The sequence below is a fragment of the Oncorhynchus nerka genome, unplaced genomic scaffold (assembly GCF_034236695.1).
Source record: "Oncorhynchus nerka isolate Pitt River unplaced genomic scaffold, Oner_Uvic_2.0 unplaced_scaffold_919, whole genome shotgun sequence".
In the NCBI taxonomy this organism is placed as follows: Eukaryota; Metazoa; Chordata; class Actinopteri; order Salmoniformes; family Salmonidae; genus Oncorhynchus; species Oncorhynchus nerka.
In genome coordinates this window covers 76776-91775 of record NW_027040385.1, presented here as the reverse complement: position 1 = coordinate 91775, position 15000 = coordinate 76776, and the positions used below count along the sequence as shown (strand labels likewise).

At 46.7% G+C, this 15000-nt stretch overlaps 1 protein-coding gene across 2 annotated transcripts in view; it reads left to right on the top strand.

The window, feature by feature from the left end:
* Positions 1-15000, top strand: part of LOC135570704 (oxysterol-binding protein-related protein 10-like) — a 136430-nt gene that overhangs the window by 82480 nt on the left and 38950 nt on the right. Inside the window, exon 8 of one of the 2 annotated variants that reach the window (XM_065016662.1) lies at positions 6342-6347. The exons of the other annotated variant lie outside the window; for it this stretch is intronic. Within the exon in view, the coding sequence (XP_064872734.1) occupies positions 6342-6347 (6 nt within the window). The remainder of the gene's footprint in view (positions 1-6341; positions 6348-15000) is intronic. 2 annotated transcript variants of the gene reach the window in all.

Sequence of the window (15000 nt, the reverse complement as noted above, 5' to 3'; positions counted from 1 at the left end):
AGAGACTGGGACTGGGACTATGACCTGGACTAGGACTATGACTGGGACTAGGACTGAGACTGGGACTGAGACTGGGACTCTGGGTCTGGGACTGAGACTGGGACTGGGACTAGGGACTGGGACTGGGACTGGGACTGGGACTGAGACTGGGTCTGGGACTGAGACTGAGACTCTGGGTCTGGGACTGGGACTGGGACTAGGACTGAGACTGGGACTAGGACTAGGACTGAGACTGGGACTGGGACTGGGACTCTGGGTCTGAGACTGGGACAGAGACTGGGACTGGGACTATGACCTGGACTAGGACTATGACTGGGACTAGGACTGAGACTGGGACTGAGACTGGGACTCTGGGTCTGGGACTGAGACTGGGACTGGGACTAGGACAGGGACTGGGACAGGGACTGAGACTGAGACTGGGACTGCTTTTATATCATCCCCTAACCCGTCCCTCCTTCAGGACCCTGACCCTTCCCTCCTTCAGGACCCTGACCCGTCCCTCCTTCAGGACCCTGACCCGTCCCTCCTTCAGGACCCTGGCCCGTCCCTCCTTCAGGACCCCGACCCGTCCCTCCTTCAGGACCCTGGCCTGTCCCTCCTTCAGGACCCTGACCTGTCCCTGACCCGTCCCTCCTTCAGGACCCTGGCCCGTCCCTCCTTCAGGACCCTGACCCGTCCCTCCTTCAGGACCCTGACCTGTCCCTCCTTCAGGACCCTGGCCCGTCCCTCCTTCAGGACCCTGACCCGTCCCTCCTTCAGGACCCTGGCCTGTCCCTCCTTCAGGACCCTGACCTGTCCCTGACCCGTCCCTCCTTCAGGACCCTGACCCGTCCCTCCTTCAGGACCCTGGCCTGTCCCTCCTTCAGGACCCTGACCCATCCCTCCTGCAGGACCCTGACCCGTCCCTCCTTCAGGACCCTGGCCTGTCCCTCCTTCAGGACCCTGACCCGTCCCTCCTTTAGGACCCTGACCTGTCCCTCCTTCAGGACCCTGACCCGTCCCTCCTTCAGGACCCTGACCCGTCCCTGGCCCGTCCCTGGCCCGTCCCTCCTTCAGGACCCTGGCCTGTCCCTCCTTCAGGACCCTGGCCCATCCCTCCTTCAGGACCCTGGCCTGTCCCTCCTTCAGGACCCTGGCCCATCCCTCCTTCAGGACCCTGACCCATCCCTCCTTCAGGACCCTGACCCGTCCCTCCTTCAGGACCCTGGCCTGTCCCTCCTTCAGGACCCTGACCCGTCCCTGACCCGTCCCTCCTTCAGGACCCTGACCCATCCCTCCTTCAGGACCCTGACCCGTCCCTCCTTCAGGACCCTGGCCCTTCCCTCCTTCAGGACCCTGAGCCGTCCCTCCTTCAGGACCCTGGCCTGTCCCTGGCCCGTCCCTCCTTCAGGACCCTGGCCCTTCCCTCCTTCAGGACCCGGGCCCTTCCCTCCTTCAGGACCCTGGCCCTTCCCTCCTTCAGGACCCTGGCCCGTCCCTCCTTCAGGACCCTGGCCCGTCCCTGGCCCGTCCCTCCTTCAGGACCCTGGCCCGTCCCTGGCCTGTCCCTCCTTCAGGACCCTGGCCCTTCCCTCCTTCAGGACCCTGACCCGTCCCTCCTTCAGGACCCTGGCCCTTCCCTCCTTCAGGACCCTGACCCGTCCCTCCTTCAGGACCCTGGCCTTCCCTCCTTCAGGACCCTGACCCGTCCCTCCTTCAGGACCCTGGCCTGTCCCTGACCCGTCCCTCCTTCAGGACCCTGGCCCTTCCCTCCTTCAGGACCCTGGCCCTTCCCTCCTTCAGGACCCTGGCCCTTCCCTCCTTCAGGACCCTGACCCGTCTCTCCTTCAGGAGAGAGACAAGGATGGGAATCAGAATGGGGATTCGTATCTGGAATCCCTATAGTTGAACTCGTCATTTCTAACTATCTTTGAAGACAAGACCTCATTCACCTATAATGACTGAACGTAGTCGGGTTGTGTTTCGAACACAGACATCTAATATCATAAGAAAAACTGCTGTTTTTATTTATCCTTTATTTAACCAGGCGAGTCAGTTAAGTTCTTATTTACCATGACGTCCTACTTCGGCCAAACCCGGACGACGCCGGGCCAAATGTGCGTCGCCCTATGGGACTCCCAATCACGGCCGGGTTGCGATACAGCCCTGGATTTGAACCAGGGTGTCTGTTGTGACACCTCTAGCACTCGAGATGCAGTGCCTTAGACCTCCGCGCCACTCGGGGGCGCTGTTACATGCAGGTGATCATAAGCGTAGGCTCTCTTAGACAGACCCAGTGGGACTGGGTGAGATGATGTTTACGGGGGATTTAACCAGTAACTTATCAAAACAGTTATTCTCTAACCTCCCTCTTAAGGAAGTTCAGAATTCATGCAGATTTTCGCAGCTTTTTGTTAAAAATCGCGCAACATTTCAGCGCCCTGCTATTCATGCCAGGAATATAGTACATGCATATGATTAGTGTGTGTGGATAGGAAACACTCAGACGTTTCCAAAACTGTTTAAATCACGCCTGTGCCATTTACAGAACGTGCGTTTCATCGAAAAGTGCATGAAAATCTGTTCACTGAAAATGGAAAAAGATATTCTTCCGCGACTACAGGCAATTGTTAAAAGCGAACAGAATTACATAGAGCCGAGTTTTCATTGGCTACAGCTTCCCCAGGTTGTCTAGAGTCACGTCATTTGTTGCGCAATTGATTCTTGGTCTAACCGAAACAAGGGAACTCCTTTCCTACTGTCCCCGCCCAGATTTTGGTTCGTCTTTTTCAAGACAGCATTTTTTCCACAGACAAGCTAATCTTTTCACATCGCCTCCTGAGGATTTTTATCGCTTATTAACGTGTACTAATACCTAAAGTTGCATTACAAAAGTATTTCGAAGTGTTTTGTGAAAGTTTATCGTCGACTTTTTGAATTTTCAAAAATTACGTTACGTTATGAAATACTGTTTTTTTTTCTTTACTCGCGACGGAGTCGTAGTTCGATATCTAGGCTATTTATGGACCGATTTAATCGAAAAAAGACCCTAAATGATGTTTATGGGACATCTAGGAGTGCCAAGAAAGAAGCTCGTCAAAGGTAATGAATGTTTTATATTTTATTTCAGCGTTTTCGTTTGCAACGGATAACGCAAAATCTATCGTTTTTGGTGACGGTGGAGTATTTTGAGGGTGCATGGTATCAGATAATAGCTTCTCATGCGTTCCCCGAAAAGCATTTTACAAATCTGACTTGGTCGATAGATTCACAACGAGTGTAGCTTTAATTCAGTATATTGTATGTCAATTTTAATGAAAGTTTGAAGGTTTATCAACCTCTATGGTGGCGCTCTTGAGCATTTCTGATGATTGTGGTCCCCACTTCGGTACCACGTCCTCAACAAGAACCATACAGTTATATAACTGGATCCCAACTTTGTGACACCTGCTGTTGTAAAAACAAAATGGCTCTATAAATACATTTGGATTGATGGACATTAAGCGCTCTACTTTCCACCTACGTCAAAGAAACTAAAGGGTTGATTAGCTATGCCTTGTTTGTGTCTGTGTGCTATCTCTCTCTGAGTTGATTAGCTATGCCTTGTTTGTGTCTGTGTGCTATCTCTCTCTGAGTTGATTAGTTATGTCTTGTTTGTGTCTGTGTGCTATCTCTCTCTGAGTTGATTAGCTATGCCTTGTTTGTGTCTGTGTGCTATCTCTCTCTGAGTTGATTAGCTATGTCTTGTTTGTGTCTGTGTGCTATCTCTCTCTGAGTTGATTAGCTATGTCTTGTTTGTGTCTGTGTGCTATCTCTCTCTGAGTTGATTAGCTATGCCTTGTTTGTGTCTGTGTGTCTCTCTGAGTTGATTAGCTATGCCTTGTTTGTGTCTGTGTGCTATCTCTCTCTGAGTTGATTAGCTATGTCTTGTTTGTGTCTGTGTGCTATCTCTGAGTTGATTAGCTATGCCTTGTTTGTGCCTGTGTGCTAATTAGCTATGCCTTGTTTGTGTCTGTGTGCTATCTCTCTCTGAGTTGATTAGCTATGCCTTGTTAGTGTCTGTGTGCTATCTCTGAGTTGATTAGCTATGCCTTGTTTGTGTCTGTGTGCTATCTCTCTCTGAGTTGATTAGCTATGTCTTGTTTGTGTCTGTGTGCTATCACTCTCTGAGTTGATTAGCTAGGCCTTGTTTGTGTCTGTGTGCTATCTCTCTCTGAGTTGATTAGCTATGTCTTGTTTGTGTCTGTGTGCTATCTCTCTGAGTTGATTAGCTATGTCTTGTTTGTGTCTGTGTGCTATCTCTGAGTTGATTAGCTATGCCTTGTTTGTGTCTGTGTGCTATCTCTCTCTGAGTTGATTAGCTATGCCTTGTTTGTGTCTGTGTGCTATCTCTCTCTGAGTTGATTAGCTATGCCTTGTTTGTGTCTGTGTGCTATCTCTCTCTGAGTTGATTAGCTATGTCTTGTTTGTGTCTGTGTGCTATCTCTGAGTTGATTAGCTATGCCTTGTTTGTGTCTGTGTGCTATCTCTCTCTGAGTTGATTAGCTATGTCTTGTTTGTGTCTGTGTGCTATCTCTCTCTGAGTTGATTAGCTATGCCTTGTTTGTGTCTGTGTGCTATCTCTCACTGAGTTGATTAAATATGTCTTGTTTGTGTCTGTGTGCTATCTCTGAGTTGATTAGCTATGCCTTGTTTGTGTCTGTGTGCTATCTCTCTGAGTTGATTAGCTATGCCTTGTTTGTGTCTGTGTGCTATCTCTCTCTGAGTTGATTAGCTATGCCTTGTTTGTGTCTGTGTGCTATCTCTCTCTGAGTTGATTAGCGATGTCTTGTTTGTGTCTGTGTGCTATCTCTCTCTGAGTTGATTAGCTATGCATTGTTTGTGTCTGTGTGCTATATCTCTCTGAGTTGATTAGCTATGCCTTGTTTGTGTCTGTGTGCTATCGCTCTCTGAGTTGATTAGCTATGCCTTGTTTGTGTCTGTGTGCTATCTCTCTCTGAGTTGATTAGCTATGTCTTGTTTGTGTCTGTGTGCTATCTCTGAGTTGATTAGCTATGCCTTGTTTGTGTCTGTGTGCTATCTCTCTCTGAGTTGATTAGCTATGTCTTGTTTGTGTCTGTGTGCTATCTCTGAGTTGATTAGCTATGCCTTGTTTGTGTCTGTGTGCTATCTCTCTCTGAGTTGATTAGCTATGTCTTGTTTGTGTCTGTGTGCTATCTCTCTCTGAGTTGATTAACTATGTCTTGTTTGTGTCTGTGTGCTATCTCTCTCTGAGTTGATTAGCTATGCCTTGTTTGTGTCTGTGTGCTATCTCTCTCTGAGTTGATTAGCTATGTCTTGTTTGTGTCTGTGTGCTATCTCTCTCTGAGTTGATTAGCTATGGCTTGTTTGTGTCTGTGTGCTATCTCTCTCTGAGTTGATTAGCTATGCCTTGTTTGTGTCTGTGTGCTATCTCTCTCTGAGTTGATTAGCTATGTCTTGTTTGTGTCTGTGTGCTATCTCTCTCTGAGTTGATTAGCTATGTCTTGTTTGTGTCTGTGTGCTATCTCTCTCTGAGTTGATTAGCTATGCCTTGTTTGTGTCTGTGTGCTATCTCTCTCTGAGTTGATTAGCTATGTCTTGTTTGTGTCTGTGTGCTATCTCTCTCTGAGTTGATTAGCTATGCCTTGTTTGTGTCTGTGTGCTATCTCTCTCTGAGTTGATTAGCTATGCCTTGTTTGTGTCTGTGTGCTATCTCTCTCTGAGTTGATTAGCTATGTCTTGTTTGTGTCTGTGTGCTATCTCTCTCTGAGTTGATTAACTATGTCTTGTTTGTGTCTGTGTGCCACCTCTCTCTGTGGTCCAGTGATTTCTGACTGTGTAGTACAGTACAGGAACAGTACCAGGCAGTGTAAAACAACACTGCCATTAGAGAAACCATAACAGTTTGGCTTGCAGCCAAACCAACTCCTCATTTTACAGCAGGGAAAGAAGAAAGAGTGTGTGTGTGTGTGTTTGTGTGTGTGTGTGTGTGTGTGTGTGTGTGTGTGTGTGTGTGTGCGTCTTGGCTTATGTGCTGAGTAATGACCCGTTGTGTCTGCATGACAGAGCTCTGTGTGGTCTCCTGTCCTGCACTACACTATTCTGACAGCTGAGGGCGCAATATATCAGAGGTACAGACAGACACAAATTGCAATTGCATTTCCTTGATTCCTCACGTCCTCACCCATTGGATGAAAAGGTCATAGGGGAGGGACCAATGGGTTTTGAGAAAGACACGAAAAGAGAGGAGGTGAGCAATCTAGGAAATGCAATTGAGATTCTCCCACATTCCTTATCCAGACACCTCCCACCGTTCGGTCTCTAAGTTTAGCTTAGAAGAGACAGAAGTTACTGTCATGAATTAAGTCAACTAGCACGGCACCAAAACACCACCATCTTGTTTTGCTTTTAAACAAGTTTCTGTTGTTGTTATTATTACTAGTCCCAGCTATCACATTTGGTTCCTTTTAAAGTTGTGGGAACGTATGTTTTTGGTTTCCCGTTGGTTCTGGGAACAAAGCCATACATTTCCTTTTAAAGTTGTGGGAACGTATGTTTTTGGTTTCCCGTTGGTTCTAGGAACAAAGCCATACATTTCCTTTTAAAGTTGTGGGAACGTATGTTTTTGGTTTCCCGTTGGTTCTAGGAACAAAGCCATACATTTCCTTTTAAAGTTGTGGGAACGTATGTTTTTGGTTTCCCGTTGGTTCTAGGAACAAAGCCATACATTTCCTTTTAAAGTTGTGGGAACGTATGTTTTTGGTTTCCCGTTGGTTCTGGGAACAAAGCCATACATTTCCTTTTAAAGTTGTGGGAACGTATGTTTTTGGTTTCCCGTTGGTTCTGGGAACAAAGCCATACATTTCCTTTTAAAGTTGTGGGAACGTATGTTTTTGGTTTCCCGTTGGTTCTGGGAACAAAGCCATACATTTCCTTTTAAAGTTGTGGGAACGTATGTTTTTGGTTTCCATTTCCTTTTAAAGTTGTGGGAACGTTGTTTTTGTTCTGGGAACAAAGCCATACATTTCCTTTTAAAGTTGTGGGAACGTATGTTTTTGGTTTCCCGTTGGTTCTAGGAACAAAGCCATACATTTCCTTTTAAAGTTGTGGGAACGTATGTTTTTGGTTTCCCGTTGGTTCTGGGAACAAAGCCATACATTTTTTGGTTTCCTTTTAAATTTCCTTTTAAAGTTGTGGGAACGTATTTTTTGGTTTCCCGTTGGTTCTGGGAACAAAGCCATACATTTCCTTTTAAAGTTGTGGGAACGTTTTTTTGGTTTCCCTTTTAAAGTTGTGGGAACGTTCCCGTTGGTTCTGGGAACAAAGCCATACATGTCCTTTTAAAGTTGTGGGAACGTATGTTTTTGGTTTCCCGTTGGTTCTAGGAACAAAGCCAAACATTTCCTGAGCGTTTTTATTAAACGTTCTGAGAACGGAAGTGAACATTTCACTTGTTCTGGGGAACGTACATGTTTTAGGTTGCAGGGAGGTTCTTAGAACATTTTATTATGGTTCTCTGCAAGTTTCCCTGGAAGTTTTAACGTTTTGAGAATGGAAATTATAGTTTATATTGAGTTTTTTTTAATCACTTCCTTTAAAACATGAACATAATGTTTGAATAAGACTTTTAATAACACCGATAGTTAGTCTGGATAAACTGATTCGAGCTCCAAAGCACAGATAAGACACATGAAAATATATTTACTTAGGCATGAATGATGCAAACACATGTCTTTGTTTATTCTGGCACGACAATAGTGAGATTTGAACTTATGATCTTTAGTTCTCTACACATGGAATTAGTCTACTGAGCCACCAGTATGGAGCTGGCGTGCCATGTTTTCCACTGAGCCACCAGTATGGAGCTGGTGTGCCATGTTTGCATTTTGTACTCATAAAAGGCTGTTTATTTTAGTCTATTCAAACGGACCCCATTTCAATGGAAAACAAGAGCTCGTTAAGATCAGCTGTGGCCAATTAGTGGGCGCGGCCAACACACCTGAACACACTTAACAAGATAAAGGCTAGAGGGAGTTCTGTTGACGCTGAGAATGGAATGTATGTTTTTATCAATGACATTCTTAGAACGTTCTTTGAATGTTTTCCAGTGTTTTTAAAAACGTTTCTTAAAACGTTCTGAGAACATCACTTTAAATAAAACAACGTGGAAACCTGCAGAAAACGTTATGCTTGAAGTACTGATATTCCCACAGAAGAACGTTATTTCTTAACTTTCTCGGGACTATTTGAGATCTTTCCCGATGTCAAACCAGTTGGAGAACTTTCCTGGGACATTAACAAAAATGTAATGAAATACCAAGAAAATAACGTTATTTTGTGAAATTTCTTAAATGTGCTGAGAATGTTCCAAATCCAAGCAACTATCCGGCAGCGTTCCCAGCATTCCCAGAACGTTGTAACTATCCTGCAGCGTTCCCAGAACGTTGTAACTATCCTGCAGCGTTCCCAGAATGTTGTAACTATCCTGCAGCGTTCCCAGAATGTTGTAACTATCCTGCAGCGTTCCCAGAATGTTGTAACTATCCTGCAGCATTCCCAGAACGTTGTAACTATCCTGCAGCGTTCCCAAAATGTTGTAACTATCCTGCAGCGTTCCCAGAATGTTGTAACTATCCTGCAGCGTTCCCAGAACGTTGTAACTATCCTGCAGCATCCCCAGAATGTTATAACTATCCTGCAGCGTTCCAGAACGTTGTAACTATCCTGCAGCGTTCCCAGAACGTTGTAACTATCCTGCAGCCTTCCCAGAACGTTGTGTGAAGGTTGTAACTATCCTGCAGCGTTCCCAGAACATTGTGTGAAGGTTGTAGGCAGAATAAACACAGGACAACCATGCACTTACGAATCTCTAAGGAACATATGGTTCTCAGAACGTTATGTGTGTGTGTGTGTGTGTGTGTGTGCGTGTGCGTGTGCGTGTGCGTGTGCGTGTGTGTGTGTGTGTGTGTGTGTGTGACATGTCAGCTGTGTTCTAGATGTTTTTTTTATTTTTTAAATTTTTTATTTCACCTTTATTTAACCAGGTAGGCTAGTTGAGAACAAGTTCTCATTTGCAACTGCGACCTGGCCAAGATAAAGCATAGCAGTGTGAACAGACAACACAGAGTTACACATGGAGTAAACAATTAACAAGTCAATAACACAGTAGAAAAAAAAGGGGGAGTCTATATACAATGTGTGCAAGAGGCATGAGGTAGGCGAATAATTACAATTTTGCAGGTTAACACTGGAGTGATAAATGATCAGATGGTCATGTACAGGTAGAGATATTGGTGTGCAAAAGAGCAGAAAAGTAAATAAATAAAAACAGTATGGGGATGAGGTAGGTGAAAATGGGTGGGCTATTTACCAATGGACTATGTACAGCTGCAGCGATCGGTTAGCTGCTCAGATAGCTGATGTTTGAAGTTGGTGAGGGAGATAAAAGTCTCCAACTTCAGCGATTTTTGCAATTCGTTCCAGTCACAGGCAGCAGAGTACTGGAACGAAAGGCGGCCAAATTAGGTGTTGGCTTTAGGGATGACCAATGAGATACACCTGCTGGAGCGCGTGCTACGGATGGGTGTTGCCATCGTGACCAGTGAACTGAGATAAGGCGGAGCTTTACCTAGCATGGACTTGTAGATGACCTGGAGCCAGTGGGTCTGGCGACGAATATGTAGCGAGGGCCAGCCGACTTGAGCATACAAGTCGCAGTGTTGGGTGGTATAAGGTGCTTTAGTGACAAAACGGATGGCACTGTGATAGACTGCATCCAGTTTGCTGAGTAGAGTGTTGGAAGCCATTTTGTAGATGACATCGCCGAAGTAGAGGATCGGTAGGATAGTCAGTTTTACTAGGGCAAGCTTGGCGGCGTGAGTGAAGGAGGTTTTGTTGCGGAATAGAAAGCCGACTCTTGATTTGATTTTCGATTGGAGATGTTGATATGAGTCTGGAAGGAGAGTTTGCAGTCTAGCCAGACACCTAGGTACTTATAGATGTCCACATATTCAAGGTCGGAACCATCCAGGGTGGTGATGCTAGTCGGGCATGCGGGTGTAGGCAGCGATGGGTTGAAAAGCATGCATTTGGTTTTACTAGCGTTTAAGAGCAGTTGGAGGCCACGGAAGGAGTGTTGTATGGCATTGAAGCTCGTTTGGAGGTTAGATAGCACAGTGTCCAATGACGGGCCGAAAGTATATAGAATGGTGTCGTCTGCGTAGGGGTGGATCAGGGAATCGCCCGCAGCAAGAGCAACATCATTGATATATACAGAGAAAAGAGTCGGCCCGAGAATTGAACCCTGTGGCACCCCCATAGAGACTGCCAGAGGACCGGACAGCATGCCCTCCGATTTGACACACTGAACTCTGTCTGCAAAGTAATTGGTGAACCAGGCAAGGCAGTCATCCGAAAAACCGAGGCTACTGAGTCTGCCGATAAGAATATGGTGATTGACAGAGTCGAAGGCCTTGGCAAGGTCGATGAAGACGGCTGCACAGTACTGTCTTTTATCGATGGCGGTTATGATATCGTTTAGTACCTTGAGTGTGGCTGAGGTGCACCCGTGACCGGCTCGGAAACCAGATTGCACAGCGGAGAAGGTACGGTGGGATTCGAGATGGTCAGTGACCTGTTTGTTGACTTGGCTTTCGAAGACCTTAGATAGGCAGGGCAGGATGGATATAGGTCTGTAACAGTTTGGGTCCAGGGTGTCTCCCCCTTTGAAGAGGGGGATGACTGCGGAAGCTTTCCAATCCTTGGGGATCTCGGACGATATGAAAGAGAGGTTGAACAGGCTGGTAATAGGGGTTGCGACAATGGCGGCGGATAGTTTCAGAAATAGAGGGTCCAGATTGTCAAGCCCAGCTGATTTGTACGGGTCCAGGTTTTGGAGCTCTTTCAGAACATCTGCTAGTTGGATTTGGGTAAAGGAGAACCTGGAGAGGCTTGGACGAGGAGCTGCGGGGGGGGGCGGAGCTGTTGGCCCGAGGTTGGAGTAGCCAGGCGGAAGGCATGGCCAGCCGTTGAGAAATGCTTATTGAAGTTTTCGATAATCATGGATTTATCGGTGGTGACCGTGTTACCTAGCCTCAGTGCAGTGGGCAGCTGGGAGGAGGTGCTCTTGTTCTCCATGGACTTCACTGTGTCCCAGAACTTTTTGGAGTTGGAGCTACAGGATGCAAACTTCTGCCTGAAGAAGCTGGCCTTAGATTTCCTGACTGACTGCGTGTATTGGTTCCTGACTTCCCTGAACAGTTGCATATCACGGGGACTATTCGATGCTATTGCAGTCCGCCACAGGATGTTTTTGTGCTGGTCGAGGGCAGTCAGGTCTGGAGTGAACCAAGGCCTGTATCTGTTCTTAGTTCTGCATTTTTTGAACGGAGCATGCTTATCTAAAATGGAGAGGAAGTTACTTTTAAAGAATGACCAGGCATCCTCAACTGACGGGATGAGGTCAATGTCCTTCCAGGATACCCGGGCCAGGTCGATTTGATGTACTGGAGTGTGACAACTATGTCAGGATAGAGGGACTCTCTGGGGTTCTCTTTCTTTCTTTCTTTCTTTCTTTCTTTCTTTCTTTCTTTCTTTCTTTCTCTTTCTTCTAGCCCAGCCTCATCAGCAGAATATACAGTAACCCAGCCTTATCAGCAGATTATACTGTAACCCAGCCTTATCAACAGATTATACAGTAACCCAGCCTTATCGGCAGATTATACAGTAACCCAGCCTTATCAGCAGATTATACTGTAACCCAGCCTTATCAGCAGATTATACAGTAACCCAGCCTCATCAGCAGATTATACTGTAACCCAGCCTTATCAGCAGATTATACTGTAACCCAGCCTTATCAGCAGATTATACAGTAACCCAGCCTTATCAGCAGATTATACAGTAACCCAGCCTTATCAGTAGATTATCCAGTAACCCAGCCTTATCATCAGATTATACAGTAGCCCAGCCTTATCAGCAGATTATACAGTAACCCAGCCTTATCAGCAGATTATACAGTAACCCAGCCTTATCAGCAGATTATACAGTAACCCAGCTTTATCAGCAGATTATACAGTAACCCAGCCTTATCATCAGATTATACAGTAACCCAGCCTTATCAGCAGATTATACAGTAACCCAGCCTTATCATCAGATTATACAGTAACCCAGCCTTATCATCAGATTATACAGTAACCCAGCCTTATCATCAGATTATACAGTAACCCAGCCTTATCATCAGATTATACAGTAACCCAGCCTTATCATCAGATTATACAGTAACCCAGCCTTATCATCAGATTATACAGTAACCCAGCCTTATCAGCAGATTATACAGTAACCCAGACTTATCATCAGATTATACAGTAACCCAGCCTTATCAGCAGATTATACAGTATAAAATATTAAAACGTAATATTTTGGGGAGTTGTTCATTTTAAATGTTCTGTCATAAATGTTAGCAACACCTCCGCCTTTTGAGGGATGCGCGGGGGGATACGGTCACTAGTGTCACCAGGAGGAGAGGCCTCATTTAACACAGTAAATTCATCAGATTTAAGCAATGTTTCAGTCAGGCCAATCACATCAAGATCAGTGATTAGTTCATTGACTATAACAGCCTTCCTTGGATGCGAGGGATCTAACATTAAATAGCCCTATTTAGAGATCAAGTTCAATAATGACAGGAATGGAGGAGGTCTTTATCCTAGTGAGATTACTAAGGCGAACACCACCATGTTTAGTTATGCCCGACCTAGATTGAGCCACAGACACGGTCTCAATGGGGATAGCTGAGCTGACGACACTGACTGTGCTAGTGGCAGACTCCACTAAGCTGGCAGACACCCTATCTCATTGTGGAGCTAGAGGAGTTAGAGCCCTGTCTCTGTTGATAGATAAGATGTACCATCTACACTTGCCAGTTTGAGCCTCAGCCAGCACCATCTCCAGACTAGCCTTTACCTCGGTAGCCCCGCCCCCTGGTAAACAGTGTAATAGTCTATTATCAGACTTTACCTCGGTAGCCCCGCCCCCTGGTAAACAGTGTAATAGTCTATTATCAGACTTTACCTCGGTAGCCCCGCCCCCTGGTAAACAGTGTAATAGTCTATTATCAGACTTTACCTCGGTAGCCCCGCCCCCTGGTAAACAGTGTAATAGTCTAATATCAGACCTTACCTCGGTAGCCCCGCCCCCTGGTAAACAGTGTAATAGTCTAATATCAGACCTTACCTCGGTAGCCCCGCCCCCTGGTAAACAGTGTAATAGTCTAATATCAGACTTTACCTCGGTAGCCCCGCCCCCTGGTAAACAGTGTAATAGTCTAATATCAGACTTTACCTCGGTAGCCCCTCCCCCTGGTAAACAGTGTAATACTCTAATATCAGCCTTTACCTCGGTAGCCCCGCCCCCTGGTAAACAGCGTAATAGTCTAATATCAGACTTTACCTCGGTAGCCCCGCCCCCTGGTAAACAGTGTAATAGTCTAATATCAGACCTTACCTCGGTAGCCCCGCCCCCTGGTAAACAGTGTAATAGTCTAATATCAGACCTTACCTCGGTAGCCCCGCCCCCTGGTAAACAGTGTAATACTCTAATATCAGCCTTTACCTCGGTAGCCCCGCCCCTGGTAAACAGTGTAATAGTCTAATATCAGACTTTACCTCGGCCCCGCCCCTGGTAAACAGTGTAATAGTCTAATATCAGACTTTACCTCCCCCGCCCCTGGTAAACAGTGTAATAGTCTAATATCAGACTTTACCTCGGTAGCCCCGCCCCCCTGGTAAACAGTGTAATAGTCTAATATCAGACTTTACCTCGGTAGCCCCGCCCCCTGGTAAACAGTGTAATAGTCTAATACTGTGGGTAATGGAGTCGCCAATGACCAGGGGTTTCAATGTGTCAGAGCTAATGGTGGGAGGCTTCGGTGGCTCAGACCCCGTAACCAGTGGAGGAGAGACCTCCCTCCCTCTTTCCCTCTTTCCCTCCCTCTCCTCCCCCTCTCTCCCCCCTCCCTCCCTCCCTCCCTCCCTCCCTCCCTCCCTCTCTCTCTCTCTCTCTCTCTCTCTCTCTCTCTCTCTCTCTCTCTCTCTCTCTCTCTCTCTCTCCTCCCTCCCTCCCTCCCTCTCTCTCTCTCTCTCTCTCTCTCTCTCTCTCTCTCTCTCTCTCTCTCTCTCTCTCTCCTCCCTCTCTTTCTCTCTCTCTCTCTCTCTCTCTCTCTCTCTCCCTCCCTCCCTTCTCCTCCACTCTCCCCCCATCGCCCCACACATCTCTTCTACATCAACCTATTAACCCTTAAAGGAGTGGAAGTCAACTTCTGAGTTTGTTGTTGTAGAGAAGCCCAGAGAAACACTTGTGTTATTGAATCTGTGCCAGGTAAGTCTTTAAGAAACTAATTATATTTGGATATAGTGCATGTGAACAATGGACATCTAGTGAGTAAAGGTGCCATCACAGATAGATAGAGTGAAAGAGAGGAAGAAGAGGGAGAGGGAGAGAGAGTAAGAAGAGGAAGAGGGAGAGAGGGAGAGAAGAGGAGGGGGGAGAGAGGGAGAGAGAGTAAGAACAGGAAGAGGGAGAGAGGGAGAGAAGAGGAGGGGGGAGAGAAGGAGAGAGAGTAAGAAGAGGAAGAGGGAGAGAGGGAGAGAAGAGGAGGAGGGAGAGAGAGTAAGAAGAGGGAGAGAGGGAGAGAAGAGGAGGAGGGAGAGAGGGAAAGAGGAAGAGCGGGAGAGGAAGAGGGAGAGGAAGAGAGGGAGAGAAGGAGAAAGGAGGAGGGAGAGAAGAAGAGGGAGAGAGGAAGAGGGAGAGAAGAAAAGGGAGAGAGGGAGAGGGGGAGAGGAAGAGGGAGAGGAAGAGCTCTGAGCTGCAGCTGCATAGTAGCCTGTATACCGCTAATTAACTGGCCTGTTCCACCTCATCATCAGGGGAGAGGGGGATGGAGGGATGGGGAGGGTGAGCAGGAGAGAGGGAGGGAGGGATGAGGGAGGAGAGGATGAGGAGGAG